The sequence below is a fragment of the Apus apus genome, chromosome 2 (assembly GCF_020740795.1).
Source record: "Apus apus isolate bApuApu2 chromosome 2, bApuApu2.pri.cur, whole genome shotgun sequence".
NCBI classification, from domain to species: domain Eukaryota; kingdom Metazoa; phylum Chordata; class Aves; order Apodiformes; family Apodidae; genus Apus; species Apus apus.
The window spans coordinates 104,079,061-104,095,344 of NC_067283.1; the positions used below are offsets into that span (position 1 = coordinate 104,079,061).

A 16,284-nucleotide genomic window follows, 5' to 3' on the forward strand; every position below is an offset into this window, starting at 1 on the left:
TCCTTACATTTTCTCTATTCCTAACTCCTGAAGTCCTCATCTAGTTTTTCTTCTTGCCAATATACTGTTTTTCCTAAGTCCATATTTCTCTATGATTTGTACTGACTGATAGCTCATAGCGAGAGTGAGGGCATAAAGCTGCTTGCTGTGCTTTGGCTCCAGTTTTAAGGCACGGTAGTTCACAGAATGCCTTTTGGGAGAGCATCACACAGACTCTGTACCACAGGTCTGACTATGCCTATGTCAGAAGAGCTAAAAAATTATAGTCATATCAACAGCAAAACAGTAAGAAATGCTGCAGAACTCTCTCCTCTTCATCTCCTTCCCCCCAGCTTGCCCCTACCTGTTCCAAGTACAGCAGCTGAAACGAGGTCTGTCAGACACTGGCAGTCTCTTGTCCTGGGGAGTGTTTGCCATGATTCCTGCTGCATTTCAATAAATCTCATTCACAGTTTTGCACTTGGGGAAGAACAACACGATGTCCCAGTATAGGTTGGGGGCTGACCTGCTGGAGAGTAGTGTAGGTGAAAGAGACCTGGGGGTCCTGGTAGACAGGAGGATGACCATGAGCCAGCAATGTGCCCTTGTGGCCAAGAAGGTCAATGGCATCCTGGGGTGCATTAGAAAGGGTGTGGTTAGTCGGTCAAGAGAGGTTCTCCTCCCCCTCTATTCTGCATTGGTGAGGCCGCAACTGGAGTATTGTGTCCAGTTCTGGCCCCCTCAGTTCAAGAAGGACAGGCAACTGCTTAAAAGAGTCCAGCGCAGAGCCACAAAGATGATTAAGGGAGTGGAACATCTCCCTTATGAGGAAAGGTTGAGGGAGCTGGGTCTCTTTAGCTTGGAGAAAAGGAGGCTGAGGGGTCACCTCATCAATGTTTACAAATATGTAAGGGGTGAGTGTCAGGGAGATGGAGTTAGGCTCTTCTCAGTGATGACCAGTGATAGGACAAGGGATAATGGGTGTAAATTGGAGCATAGGAGGTTCAAGGTGAATATCCGAAAAAATTTTTTTACTGTAAGAGTGACAGAGCACTGGAACAGGCTGCCCAGGGAGGTTGTGGAGTCTCCTTCACTGGAGACATTCAAAACCCACCTGGATGCGTTCCTATGTGATGTACTCTAGGTGACCCTGCTCTGGCAGGGGGGTTGGACTAGATGATCTTTCGAGGTCCCTTCCTACCCCTAGGATTCTATGATTCTATGATTCTATGATTCTATGACAGTTGGGATCACATTGCTTGTGTCACCTGTCCTAGGGTTCCTTTGCACACTTAGCTGTCTTACTTATACTTCTTGAAAGCATCAGGAAACACTGGACACATACATGCATAGATCAATAGAACAGATGGTGGAAACCAGGTGCTTAGTGTCCCACAATTATGACAAAGAAGCATCCTTGGCTGGTATACCTGCTCTGTCAAGCTGGTTGTGAGGAATGTGATGCTAGAGGTTTGAATTTTGTTTACTAGCAACTTGGGTTTCCAAATGAACCAGAGCATACTCTGCAACAGGCTGAAGTGTTACAGGGTTTATCCAAGGACCATCATTCTTCTCAGGGCTGGGGTTGTTTTTCCTAAGTTCTTCAGTACTTCTGTGCAATTTATAGCAATGGCTGCTAGCTGCCACTACATTTTAAAGCAATTTTAAGAGACGTGCTTTCCAGCTGCAGAGGAGGCCTACCCTTGTGTCTTCAGATCTGAATTTTGCAGTGATTTTGAACTGGCCATGGTAATGCTGGGAGTCTTTCTACCCAAGATAGATCTGCTAGATTTAGAGGCTCTTTACATTTATTATTTTTGATACATTTACATGGATACTGCGCCATCCCAAATAGCTAGCATATTAAAAGGATCTTTTTAAGAGCTGGAATACTGTGTAGTCTGCCACTTTCTTGCAGTGGGTTTCCATCTAGCTTTGGAAGGCTTCGGTACTGAGCAGTTGCTCTGCCTGCAGTGTTTCCTTGATGCTTCTGGGTGAAAGAAAGATCTGCAGTTCCAGTGGTAGACCAAGCCACTGCAGGCTCATTCCTCTTTCTTGCTGCTTCTCTGCTGTGCTTCCTCTGTCCATGAACATGAGGCAAATCCCAGCCTGGTCAAACACTGGTGAGTATCATGGGAGAAAGAAGAGCCATCCAAATGCCATGGAAGTGCAGTGCAGCCATTCTCAGGACAGGCAGGAGCTTTAATGAGGCAAACCTGTCCACTGGCAGAACTGGTAACAGCCCTAGTAACAGAGCAGTTTTACTCACTTTTAACTCCTCTAGTCATTCTAGCATTAGTATCTTGGACACAAGGAATTACTTCACCCTCACAGCATTTTTCCCAAGAACCAATGCACCATCACCCTTTTTGTAGCAGCAGACGCTGAATGACCAGAAGGACATGCCCAGGGCTGCAGACAATTGCTGTGACAAGACAGACCTGCAAGCTCAACATCATTTCTTCATAGAGCAGGATAGTTTTCAGGTTCTGTATTTGTGCATGGTCATCTCTAAACATGCAATTCACCTCTTTATATATATTGGCATGGCAAATCTTGCTATTGGCTGAATCAACACTGGATCACACAGTAAACATGCTCTAGAGGTAGCTCAATATTTATAAAAATTAATATGAAAAGAGGCTTAGCTGAAGGCACTCAGATACCGAGAGATATTGAACAAGATTTTATCATGTATGTAATTATTTATTGAGCTGAGAATCCATACAAGGTAAACAAATGTTTACACTATCATACAGTAAGCATTTCCAGGGCTTCATAAAAATGATTGTCACTCACTGTCCTTCACAAAAAATTTCATTTGAATGAATAAATAATTTGATGAAATCAAAAAATATTTACAATATAAACAAATGAAAAAAGCTTTGGATATATTAATTTGAACATCCTGTATTGTGCATTATCTAACTGTATTTCTATCAAGATTCTCTCTCTGAAATGGTACAAAGTGGATAGAAATTACAACTCAACAAAGTTAACATGATTTGGTATGTCTTTCCATTAGTTCAGATAAGCTACATATGATTCATTTATTATGCACGTGTTAGAATACAAATATAACTAAAATAATATATTATCAAAATGCCAGACATCATTCTCCACAGAACAGAAATGTACACTAGGCTGTGTCAAGAACTGAGAATCACAGGCAACAAAATATAACAGAAAAGTACAAATTCCTTCATAAGAATATAATTGTGCTCTCTTATTTACCAGAGGACTATGCTGCTTCACCACATCAATGGCTATGTATGAATAGAGTGTTCAACAACTGCCGTGTGGCTTGGTGTACGTTCATATGGGTGTCGAGCAGCGGCATTATAGTGGAAAACGGGCAGTGCAAGCAGTTTTATAAACATCTTCTCGGGCTCTTCAAAAGAGCCAATTATACAAAGCAGTATAAGCAGAACACTGAGAAGTCTTCATCTCATTTACACAGATATCATGAAGTGACACTTGCTTTGTTTGTGGTGGTGAAAGGAGGAACTTTCTCTGTGCTGTTTATGCAGTCAGCCAGAATTCAAGTATTCCAAAGCCACTTCATAGCAGAATTTGTATTGATCCTGAAAAATCAAAAGAAAACCAGAAAGTCAGTTATTGAAGGAACTTAATTAAGAGGATCAATATTTCTCTTCTGTTAGAATTATTTACTATCAGCTGTTGTCAATGGGAACCAGTTTGCAAATCCAGTTTATAGTCAGATAAGAAAATCTTTATATTAGCCAGACAATAGACACTACACACACCAACTTACTTAAGATGTGCATTTAGCTGCTCTAAAACACTAGTATGAGAAAAATTGACTACACGTAAGCATATTGACTTGCAATCCTTCTGCCATCTGTCAAAATGCTCATGTAGCACTTTACCAGAATTGGAGCAATTGAAATTGCTCCCTGGAAATGTTTATCTTAAAATAGACCCAGTGTCTAGTACTTTCCAGACTGTAACTTTTTATTTTAATGTTGATCACTTGCTACATTTCAGGGCAAGAGCTGTTTATTTTTCCTCCTCTATGTGCAGCCCAAACCCACACTGAAATACTGTCCTCTCCAACGAGCACTATGAGGCCAGGCCTGAGCTAAATTGATTGGATTAATTCCAATTAATTTTTAGCAATTAACGGTGATGTGTCAGTTAGGCTCTTAATAGCTCTTCTGTTACCCAGGCTAAATTTTCAGGTGCCAGCCCCATACTTCAAACACAGACCTCCTGTTTTTATTTGCAATTACTTGGGATGGGGGCTGATTGCAGGGAAATCCCCTTCCCACAGCATGCAAACCCAGCCCGGATCATTCAGAGACAAAGGGTTGTGACTTCATCCCCTCCACATCCTCAGTGGTCCAGAGAGACCTGTGCTTTTGACTGACCCTCACTCACTCTGTGACTTAAAACGATGCAGTCACTGACAACTTCAGAGTTCTGTGCATGCACACATATCCCTCTCCTGCTTTCATTCTTGCTACTCACAATATTTAGCAATACTACAAACATTTAAAAGAAACAAAAAAGCTGAACGAAATGGTAGGTGAGGGTTCTAGGATTCCAAGTGCTCTGGCTTATAAAATTTAAGCTTGGAAATACCTGCCAGTTTAACAACTGTTTCTGCCACTGAAATGCCTTTTTCTTTTATGCAATTTAATAAATTCATAAAAGATAACTAAGCATGTACTGCTGTATAGTAGTGACAATAGAATTAACAATCTGACAGCACTCAGTCTTCACCTTCCTAACCTGATAAAAAGGAAGACTACAATTACACCTCAGATATATTATTAGTTTCATTGCAGCAAACATTTTAAAGGAATACGTCTGTTGGTCTGTGCTTGTGATTTTGGGTCACATTTTAGCTGGGAAGAGAGTCCCCCATAATGTATAAGACACCAGATAATACAACAATAAAAAAAGCCATGTATAAGCATCGACAATTGCTATGTTCCCTTGCTGAGAGCTGTCACTTCAAAAGGTGCACAAAAGACCTAAGTTATGAACAAATTGTACGTGAGATTTTAAGATCCTGCAGGGTTCCATAAACTGCTTGTGCCTCTTTGGAATGAGAAAAGAATCAAAAAAGAATGGAAACAAAGGAGTATTATGTAAAATATTCCTTTTCTGCTTTTATTGCATATGTTTCTAAATAAATGTCAATTATTCTATAGCTACATAACAGAGCTCAAAACAAGAGATCAGGCACTCATCCATTTCCATTTTCCCATGCTCATTTTATGCTGATTTACTGATCCAGCAGAATAACTGTCATTTTTAGTAAATGCAATACCTGTCTTAAAGAGCAGACATATATTATTTCCCACTGTGCAAGCTCATGGGTGTTCTTTTTACATTTTTATTATTCATTTGATGGTGCATGTTAGAAGTGTCTTTAGGTTAGCTAGCTTCAGAGAGGTATATTTATTTATTTATTTTCTAGCACACCTACTGGTAGATCCAATAACAGTTATCATAGAATGCTTTGGACATTCTGTAACAGGCATTTTGCAATACCATGTGTTACCTTTGTATGATGGCTGGAGAATAGATTTTCATATTGTATGAACATGGCATTGAGATTTTTACACTTGCAGGAAAACCCAAGTTTGCAATAAAATTGAGATGAATCTTGAAGTGTGGAATGTAAAGATTGCTTTTATCTAGTCAAAAAGTGCGTAACAGGTTTTGATAAAGCAGTGTTGAAACTATTCTTGTGAAATACTGTTACAATTCTGAGCACTTCATTGTCTCTCACAGCATTTTACATAAGTAGATTAATATTACTCATTTTTCAGATATGGAAACTGAGGCACAGACTTGTTAATATAAAAAAGATAATCAGGAATAAAGTCAGTAACAGGATCAGGATAGAACTCTAGTGTCCCAATTCCCTTTTACCATGAAACAATCTACAAGGTAATTGAACCTTGCTAATTCAAATATATGTTTCTACAAAGTAGCAGACCACAACTGAAGAGATTTAGTTCTAACTCTGCTTTGTCACTGAATTACGTGATACTTGGGAAAATCCTGACCATTTCCTGTCTGTTTCTCTATCTGTAAAATAATGAAAACAATACTGGTCTCCTTCACAGTCACTTTGAAAACTCCTAAAAAAAGGCCTTAAAAGACCTCAATGCTGTCCAGACAGTCTCAGTGCCACCCCCAATTTATTAAAAACTATATTTGTGTTCTAAAATACTACATGTAGCTTTTGATTAAAAAAAAAAACACCACAAAACACTGCTGAAAAATGAAGACAGCTGCCTGACAAATTTACACAGGGAGAACTGTCACAAATGGGAATTTATGGAAAGCATTTTCTTCAACTGCACATCTTTGCACTGATAACTTTATTTCTATAAAATAAAATGAATAAGAGTTCAGTGAGTTCTGTGGACTTAAACTCTGGGAGAAGGAAGAACAGCAGGCCTGCCAAGTGTCATCCAAACTAAACTACATGAATGAAGAAGTAGGACATATTTCTTAATATCCATGAAATAAAAATGTATAGTTCTCAGCATGATGATTCTTCTCCTAAGAATACAAACTAGAGGAAGAGGAGACAACTAAGCTTCTCCCTCCCACCACTGCAAAAGCTTGGCAGTTTCTTGCTGATACAAGATTCACAGTTCTACATTGCTGGCTCATGGCCTTGTGGTGTTGCTTGTAAACTCCCTCCTCGCTTTGTACAGCTGGCAACATCTGGCTTTTTTCCATGAGACTGGCCAGAGCAGAGTCTAGGAGAGGGTCTGGGACTTCCCAGGTAGATGAAAGCATTGCAATGGAGGGTGTGGTGGGAGCAGTTCTTCTATGGGACAGATGAGGTGCAGTGGTACTTGTGGTGTGGAAGTGGATGGCCCAACCCATCTACACATGAACCTGAAAGCCTCACTCTTCCCAACAAAATTCCTACTTTTCACCCATTCTCTAGTGTGTTTCACACCCAGATTTCAGTAGCTCGTCCGAGTGGTGGATGTCCCCTAAAAGTACAAGACACTGGACCAGCTCTGTGAAACACCTCCTGCCTAACCTTGGGCACTCCGTAGAAAAGATGTTGAAACATGACCCAAACTTGTTTCACCAGAGCTTGCAAAATTCCCTCAAATTTGTTTAGCATCCTTGACTCTGCCCAGACACTGCTTCTTCCTGCCTCTAATGCTAAACTGAATAGAACTGCCTCTCAAGCAGCCACCTCTGCAGCCGCATGTTGAAAACCAGCATCTTTTATAGCTCAGGCTTCAGAATAGGCTACTGCACTACTCCCATCTTCAAATACAAAACTACACACTGGAGTGTAAGAACCTGCTGGCTTAAGCTGTTCTACAGCTCTTGTGGCATAGCAGCTGGCACTTCAGCAATTCTTCATTAAAAAAAAGAGAAAGCTCATAAAACTCTCTCTAGGAAAATAATTGCACATGGCCTCTTGTTTCTGAACTTCTTTAATCTTTCTTTGAGATAGAGCAACCATAATTAAATGCAATATTCTGGATGTCAAACTGAAATTCATGGCTTTGATAAATATTAGGTGATTAAGCTATTTATAAAATATATAATTTGAAAATCTGGCATTTCATTTTACATAACTATTATTTCTACCATGCAAGGGCTGCTCTCCACTTGGCTCAGCCTGCTAGAAAAGAAAATTAATAAGGATGTTCGGCTGAAAGTTTAAAACTCTTAAAAAATTCAAATGAACAGAGACAAAGTCTCTTTGGGAAGAAAGCAGTGTAAAAATACTCTTACAAGTGAAGTGACTTCATTATTCCCTTTGAAAATGACTTGCTTGCTTTGTGAACAACTCCCACTGCAAATCTTGGAAATCTTACTGAGTCTTCTGAGAAAATGGAACATTTTCTATTCAGTGGTGCAGTTAAAAAGCTCATACCAGAAGGTCCACCATGTTAGGCTTATTATTCCTCAGTGTCTTCACAGCATGGAATACGTCAACAGCCCTCTGATGTCGAAGCATTTCACAAACAATACTGATTGCACAAAATGTCCCACTGCGGCCACCTCCATTCCTACAATAAAAGTGACAAAATGGCTTAGTTACAATTGACTCTATGTTACAAATCCATACTGCACCAGGGATGGCTACAGAAGGTGTAAGTTCCAGCAGGGAGAAAACACAGAACATTCCTGCCCCTGAAGGCTGCCAAACTCTAGGCAGAACATGATTTTTAATTGGAATTAATGGACTGAAAGATCTCAAAGCTATGATTCAGAATTCATCAGGCTGAAAGCCTGGAGGGAATTGAACGGCTGAATTTTGTACCACCCTTCAGTGAACACTTGAGACAGCAAAAAGGGGATGCTAAAATAAGGACAAGGCACTTTTAGATTCAGTTCAACACCCTTTTGCATTGTAAACACATGAGGTTTCAATGAGCATCAGGCCTGAAAATGTTATGGAGAAAGTGGATCTTTTGAGCTCTCTTATTCTAGATCCTGTTGCTTTCCTCCTGGACCCAAAGGTGTTTCAGAAGGACAGCAAAAGTACCAAAAGTCTCATTTGTAGGATCCATTCTGGTGGCTGCAGATTTGGCATGGTGGTGCTGCCATATTCCTCTGGCTCACCTCCTGGCAGCAGGAACTACTTTAAGAAGTGTATGCATTGTCTTTCCACGCACAGTATCAGAGGATGAGAACCTGAAGTGACTTGCTAACAAAGAAGCCAGGCACAAATACTCCTATGCATGATGAAATACAGTATTTAATAAAGTATTTAATTCATCCCTGGTTATTTCTAATCTTTAAGAGAATCTCTTTCTTTCTGGAAGCCCTATTATTTCTACAGCTATTCTAATCAGAATCTTTAGGCTGTGCTTCACTGAAAATAATAAACTTTAATAATTACCAGAGTGCAGACTAGTTAGGTAGCGGGTCTTTCAAACCAGCTTTGCAAATGGTTGATTTTCAAAGGAAGCTACGACATCGCACATCTGTCACATCCAGGCAGTATGAAAAGAATGCTCTCTGCTGCCAAAACATTGCCTAATATTGTGGGACTCTTTGAGAATTTTAATTAAAATAAAGTCATTTAAAAGGATTATATTAGAGCTTTTTCTTTCTTTACTGCCTGGAAGTGACGCATGTGTGATGTTGTACAACTATTTAATATCATCAGCCACCTCAGAGATAACAGTAATTTGCACTTCAAAAGGGTCTTTTCAGCTAAAGATCTCAAAACATTAATTAATCACACCGCACAATGCTCCTTTGATGAAAGTATTATTATCCCTGTTCTACAGATGGGGAAACCAAGGAGCAGTGACTTGTTCAAGGTCAGTGATAGTGGGAATTATTAATATACTCTTAGATTTTCCTCCATCATTCTAACATTCAGTAACTGCAAACTCAACTTCAGGAAGTTTTCGTCTAGTGTTGGGTCCCAAGTTCTGAAAGTACATCAGCATGTGCTTTTCCCATAAGCATATCCTTTCTCCATCATGGCAGCATCTTTAAGCAGATGTTCAGGGAAGGAGGGATACAACTTCATGCACTGAAGACTTGGTTTCAAAGGATCTGGATGTTGCTGAAGGCAAACAGCATGTACAAGTACTAAGCCATATCAAAAGGACGATGGTGGCAGAGCGGATGAGAGCCTTCACCAGTGGAGCCCAAAGGTCACAGGAGGACAAAAATATATACCATTATTAGAGTAAGGCAATCACAGGACCATCATAACATGTCCATCATTTATCCAGTTCCAGATTAGATAGATGCCTCTTCACCTCCTTGCACCAAACCTGGCATAAATTCTCTAACAGTATTCCCTTAGTTTCTCTTGTCTGTTGCCAGTACTTACAAGCAATGAACAACTGTGCGTCCCTCTCCTCCGTTATATTCTTCCTGCCACTTCTCCACTTGGCGGATGAGCTTCAAGAAGGAGCGCTTAGAAACGGGAGTATCTCTGTACATGGGCCATCCCAGGAACTGGAACTGCTGCACCATCCGATAGCCATCTTGGGGCTGCAGAGATTCAGGCAACAAACAAGAAAAAGTAGCAGCATGGTTTTTTGGGGGGTACATCATTTAAGGTTATTGCATTGAGGAGAAAAGTTGTTCATGCAGATCACTGCTGACAAACTACTAATGCAATTTCAACTGCCCTTGAGGAGTTATGACTTTTAATTTCCAACAGAGTAATTAGAACAAGAGGTTTTAAACAGAGGGCTAAACAAACAGACTAGCATAAAGCAATAGTACAGCTGCAGGATCAAGCAAATAATTAATCAATATCATAGCAGGAACTTAAGAGGGAGTTGCAACACGACTTCAGTCATATACTTTATTTTACATATGCTTCAGCATGTTGAAGAACGTTTGCATGCTTCTGTCCTTCTTTACAAGAAAGGTCAAAACCTTTCAAGATACTTTGAAGCAGGAAACATTTAAAAAACCAAACAAAACCCTTAGATTTTTCCAGCTTATAAAAAAATCTAACTACATTTTATTTTATGGTGTGCTACTGCAGCAGTCAGAGCCCCTCTGGTGAAATGTGACTGAACAGTTGCTTTATGGAGACATAAAATAAAAAAGGAGCACAGAACAAGTGTTAGTGGCAGAAAATTACAGTCCTCTAAAAAGGGCATAATAAATACACACACACAAACTGTTTTTGTAGCTTAGGGTTTGCCACTTTTGCTTCTGTGCAAAGTGAGGGCATTTTAGTGCCACTCTGAAAATAAGCAACACACAGAAATGTTGACATTACATTTTTTTCTCTAGAGGTAAAAGAGAGGATAGAAGATTAACAAGATATGGGAATAAACCAAAGTGGATGCAGCATTAGATATATTCTCCAATGGGTTTTGTCTGCTTTATGTAAAAATTTGGAATCTGCTGATTTCCTGGCCAGTTTTTTTCAGCTTCCCAAAGCACATCAGCCAGACCCAAGTGCTTCCTAAGGCTCACATTAACGCTGCTGGAGATGGTGTGTTAATGTTGCCACATTTACTGCAAATGTCAAGCCTTCATAGTAATAAAAGAAATATCTTGAAGCTTACAGTCTGTTTCCCTGTTTGTATATTAACATGTTTTTGGGTGTTTTTTTGGTGTCTTTCAACTATCCTGAGAGTTATCCGATCTCAGGCCTTGACTTTTTTTGAAAAAAGTTCTTGACTTTTTTCAGCAGGGATTGCTTCTTATTCCTAGCTGTGGCTTTTCAGTGATCGACACCAGTCCAGTGCAAAGGCTCACTCCATCTCAGCGGGAAGAGATGCCTGGCCTCTGGCAGAGACTTTGCTTCACTTAGCTTGAAAGACATGCCTCATTTAATCTTCTGTTAACTTTATGGGAGCATAAGACATGGATGAGAGGACGTACTTGTTCCTCTGAAGTGCTTACGTATATCATGAAGTGTGATTAGTAGGACAGGTTCTTCCCTAAAAGCCTGGTGCTGGTGTTGGTGCACAGCTTTCTCCTTGTGACACAGGATACAAATATGCAAGATGGCTCATTTCAAACTGTTGAAAACAGCACTGATTTTGGTTTTCTTGGCTACCATACAATCTGAATACTCCTTTTATTTAATTTGCATTTAACACACTTGAGATATGCAATAAAATATTTTTTTACTTTAATTACACATAGAAGGATTTTTCCTCACTGATTATGGTGTCTGGCACCATTGCCTTCAAATAAATAAGCTGAAAAACGAGAATGGTTTTATGCGAGTTTAACTTTCATCTTCTGTGATTTGAGGAAACTCATCTACTGCAACAAAACTGTTTTGCAAGTAACATCCTTACTCTGGCTGCATTATAAATTCGGAATATCCGGCTGATTATGTCTTCTTCTAAATCAGCTGATACAAACTCCACCTGAATAGGACCATGTCGGTGTACTCCGTTTTCGGGCCAGTACTGAGGACACAGCTAAAGAAGGCCACAAACACAAAAGAACACGGTTAGTCAATTTGAATTTCCTCCTGCTGCAATATACTTTTCTAAACTTATCTTTGTGCTACATTACTGAAATTCACACACAATATCTTTATAAAATACACAGTGCACCATCCTCCACTGGTTTCAAGCACTTGGCTTTTCCTTGTGCAGAACAAGTTTAAGCAAATGCCTTTTCACTTAAATGAACATGCTACTGCTTCCTGCTGCACTCACCATTCTCTGGTATTGGGAGTAACACATTTCTGACAGCAGCAATTCTGCAATACATCATGATAAGACAAGGGGATGCTGTCAAATATTACCATATCTTGGAGAGAGCATGAAGCCTAAAGACCGAAGGCCTGCTATTCCAACTCTCCTGAAAAAAAGCTACATCAGAATGTGTGCTTTATACTATGGAGAGTGCATCAGTTCTCAAAACTCAGGTCTTAACTTCCACATCTGTTTCACCCGCGACTGATGATATCAGCTAATATAAGCATTGCTTTGAATTTTCACCATTCCATCTTATGAATGCCACCTGAAAATAGTAATTATGCTTTCTTTAGTGCTCAGAAAACATTACTTCTAGGTATTTAAAGATTGCAAAGTAGTATTACCATTATCTCACATAGTTTTAGTGTCTAATAATATCCTGATGCTTTAATTCAGGAACCAATTATCATATGTGTTATTAATTTAAAGATTAAATCAATACTTTGCAAGGAGGTATTTAAACCTAGACATTGCTTCTCCATTTTTTTCCATAAAAACCCTAACATTTTTTTCCAGGGATATTTAGAGCAGTTCAAGCATTTAACTTTTGCAAGTGCTCTCCAAAATTAAGTATGAATTTGTGAAATTTTGTTTGCTTGCAGAAGCATTGATGTCATATTTGGAACTTTATTTCATTCAGTAACACAGCTGTGCCTTCATTCTGCTGCATTGCTGTTGGTGATCCAGAGCTGAGCTGACAAACCACATTTGTTCCAGATGTTGTTTTGCATTCCTTATAACACTTATTCTTCAATAAAGCTGTTTAGAGATTACTACATTTTAGGAAACCATAATAATTTACTACATCAACTAAAAGGAGAACAGGGTCTGATTTGCAGAAGTTCACTTTAACAAGTTAAAACCAGAAATTTCAAGTAGGAATATATATTTTCCTTTATTTTAAACCCTGCACATAATTTGGCCTGTGGAGCAAATTACTTTCAAAATATTGTCTAAATCTTGCACAAATTTTTATTATGAAATATGCTACTGTACAGGACAGCAAAATACGATGCATACAACTAATGCAAATTCCAGTGCTCAGACCATTTAACGTGCACAATTTAGCACACGTCTTTCAAATACATAGGAACAGTGTTGTAACAAATCTTCAAAAAATGTTTAAATGACAATAAGCAGAGCTGTTTGCTGGAGCTGTTTTAGGAAGCCAAGAATTTTAAGTTCTAAAGAAATCAAAAGCATTTAGGTCTGTGCATTTTGCATGCATGTGATGCTAGTGACTCTCTTTAAGTCAGAGTCATTGTGAGGGCTGAATTTCATTTCCGAATAGAGCATAACAATCCATATAAATTGTAATATCTAAACAGAACTGTAGACACTCCACATATACATAAATAATAATGATAACACTAATTGTTAATGAATCTGAATGTAATGCGTGTTTTAATAAGCTCTGCCCTCTCTCCACTTCTGCTTGCTCTGAGGGTTTTGAGATTTATTCCTAATGAAAAGATTGTTACTCACATTAGAGGGAAAAGGTTTAACATATTGCTGAGGCAGGTGCATTAACTGTATATCCCGATAGCTTTTAAAAGCCTGTGAGGCTAATAAATACTTGAAATAGACATGCATTATTGTAAATTCAAAACACAGCCCACAAATTAAAAAAACCTCTGTTCTGCAGTCCCTAACAGTCTGACTCCCTTGAGTCTTTCCTTATTCACTCAGAAAATAATCTTAAGACTCATGAATAAAAGTTTTGTCTTTCATTTCTGTTTCTCTCCCTGTAGACAGCTAAGGGCTTAGAATCAGAAATTCAGTCTTTAAAATAGTGTGTGGAATTTCTACACATTCCTTTGAAAGACAAAACAGAAGATTAGTATCCTTTAAAAACAAATTCTTCATATTAAAAAGAAATAAGAGGAAATATTTTTAAAGTAGGCATAATACTCAGCAAAGCTCAGAAGATTCTTGATCATATTAAGAATAAAAGTGACATGCAGTCTGCTATAAAAAAATTACAATTGCTCTTAAACAATAATTAGCAAATATTTACATATTAAGCATCCGGATTACCACCACATTATTCCAGCAGATGGCTGGTGCAGTTTGTTGGAACCAAGAAAATTATATCCATGTAAGAACTTGGAATTGCGCAGTTGTGAGCCAAGCTCTGGGATGCTTAGTGATTAATGCTTGTGATTAAATTGCCAAACCTGTAGGTACAGTTTTCCAATTTTCTAAAGAACACGTACAGCATGCACAACTCTTTTGTAAGGTAATTACATTCTCCCATATGTTCCCCTGCCGTGCTTTCCCTTCCCAAGGATGCTTAGTCTCCAGTCTTGTTTAGTTCCTATCTCACTGCTAATGATGTCATTTTGTGACAAACATAACACATTTTCACGCTGGGGACACCTATCCCCTGGTAAGCAGACTAAGGTCATTGACCTGTTGCGGGCAAGCTAATGAATAGCTGTTGGCTTCTGTTTATGACTTTGGGCTATTATTAGTGTGTTTTAGACTTGAGTCAGAATTCTACAACTGTCATTTTAGATTTTTAGCAGCTCTTCCAAAAGCATGTTTTCTTATCAGAATGAACTCTGGGAGCATGCTCTTACATGTGTGCATTAACACTCCAGTGGGGAAGCTGCTGATGGTCTGATTTATTCCACTTTCCCAACATGTATCTGCAAGCTACAAATAAATTTTTAAGTGTGTTAGTATTTAATGTTGTTTTGTAAAACTAATTATGTCCTAAAGCTGTTCTGAACTGCACATGTGCTGAAATGCTGAGGCAGTAGCACTGCTCGGTTGAATGGAACAGTTTTCTCAACTTACTTGTGCTGGATCAACATCATTCAGCATAACTATGGAGGTGCAGTGGTAATCTAGGACCAGACGCCAGAAATCTTTGACAGTGTTCGGTAAGGGATGCTGCGTAACTATAAAAGCTGATGGTTGCTTGTAGCTCTGCAAAGAAATAACGAGAGATAGTGAGAAAAATGGTAAAAGATAAAAATCCACATATTAGAATGTCAGTCATAACCCCAAAACTTTGGAACTGAAAGCATTATATAGTTATTTTTCAGAAATGATGCTGAAAATCCGTTCTTTCTGACAGCAGTGAGGATATCCAGGGGATAAATTTCAGTGCTCTTTGTTTTTTTTTAGTACCATAGCATGTCGCTGACTGAGCTGTTTGGTGGAACTGTTCCCTTGTGGAACTCGTATCAGCATTTTCACGTATGTCCTTCTGGGTGCTGAAGGCCAGCATGGCCATATTGAGGTAATTTTTGGTAGGGGTTGCCATTGCCTTAATGAAGGAGAGTAGAGAAGCTTCTATGTGCCCTGAACTGAAGTATTTGTACCACTACAGAGATACAATCTGATCAGCTTTGCATTTTTCTTTCAGAGAAAGTCATTGAAGAGACCATAGAAAAAGTATTTGGGGTACAGATGAAGACATGCAAGACTTCAGCTCTTTGTTTTTGTTTCAGCAAACTGCAATCAGCAGGTGTCAATGCTGCTGATACATCAGTCATTTGTCTTCTACCCTACTTGTCCTGTCTTGCATGCAGATGAGATGCTTGAAGGGCTCTGCTTGAAGGGCTCTCCCCACTTAAGAGTCCCAGAAGTTTTTTTTGGGAAAATTGTTCTCAAACTTGTTCTAACACTGAATAATGAAAATTATGCTTGCTACTCCTTTTGCCTGAAGTGAGCTCTAAAGGCTTACATGAGGTGATCTGACTGTCTCAACTGATCCAAGCAGAGGCTCATCGTGCCTGTTGGAAAATGAGGGTTCAGAGAGAGGGAAAAACATCTGGTCCTGTCCATCAGTGCAGGGATATGGTGGCTGGCTAGGATGCTTCAGGCAGAACATAACCCAAATAATCTCCTCCTCCTCCCTGGGATCCTTTTGCCCAGACACACTCTTGTATCCAGCTCATTGTTTCAATAGTTAAGGGAAGGATTTTCAAAGCATATATTGAGGCATTGCTCTTTCTGAGCAGTACTTAATTTACAGAACAAAACAGTGGTGAACTCTCCAGGAAAGAAGACAATGTAATGGCAAGATTGTAATTGCAGATCAAGGAAACTCCATTCTAATATAAAATGTCATTGACCTACTGCGAGAACCTAGAAAAGTCACTTAAACTTTTGTTCT

At 39.1% G+C, this 16,284-nt stretch overlaps 1 protein-coding gene across 7 annotated transcripts in view; it reads right to left on the reverse strand.

Moving 5' to 3' along the window:
- Window positions 1-2,664: 2,664 nt before the first annotated feature.
- Window positions 2,665-16,284, reverse strand: part of PTPRM (protein tyrosine phosphatase receptor type M) — a 469,539-nt gene continuing 455,919 nt past the window's right edge. For all 7 annotated transcript variants that reach the window (XM_051611050.1, XM_051611049.1, XM_051611048.1 and 4 more), the window contains 5 exons: window positions 14,958-15,089; window positions 11,745-11,870; window positions 9,800-9,963; window positions 7,877-8,012; window positions 2,665-3,563 (listed from right to left, as the gene is read on the reverse strand). In XM_051611050.1, coding sequence (XP_051467010.1) covers window positions 3,510-3,563; window positions 7,877-8,012; window positions 9,800-9,963; window positions 11,745-11,870; window positions 14,958-15,089 — 612 coding nt within the window. In that variant the 3' untranslated portion in view covers window positions 2,665-3,509. The remainder of the gene's footprint in view (window positions 3,564-7,876; window positions 8,013-9,799; window positions 9,964-11,744; window positions 11,871-14,957; window positions 15,090-16,284) is intronic.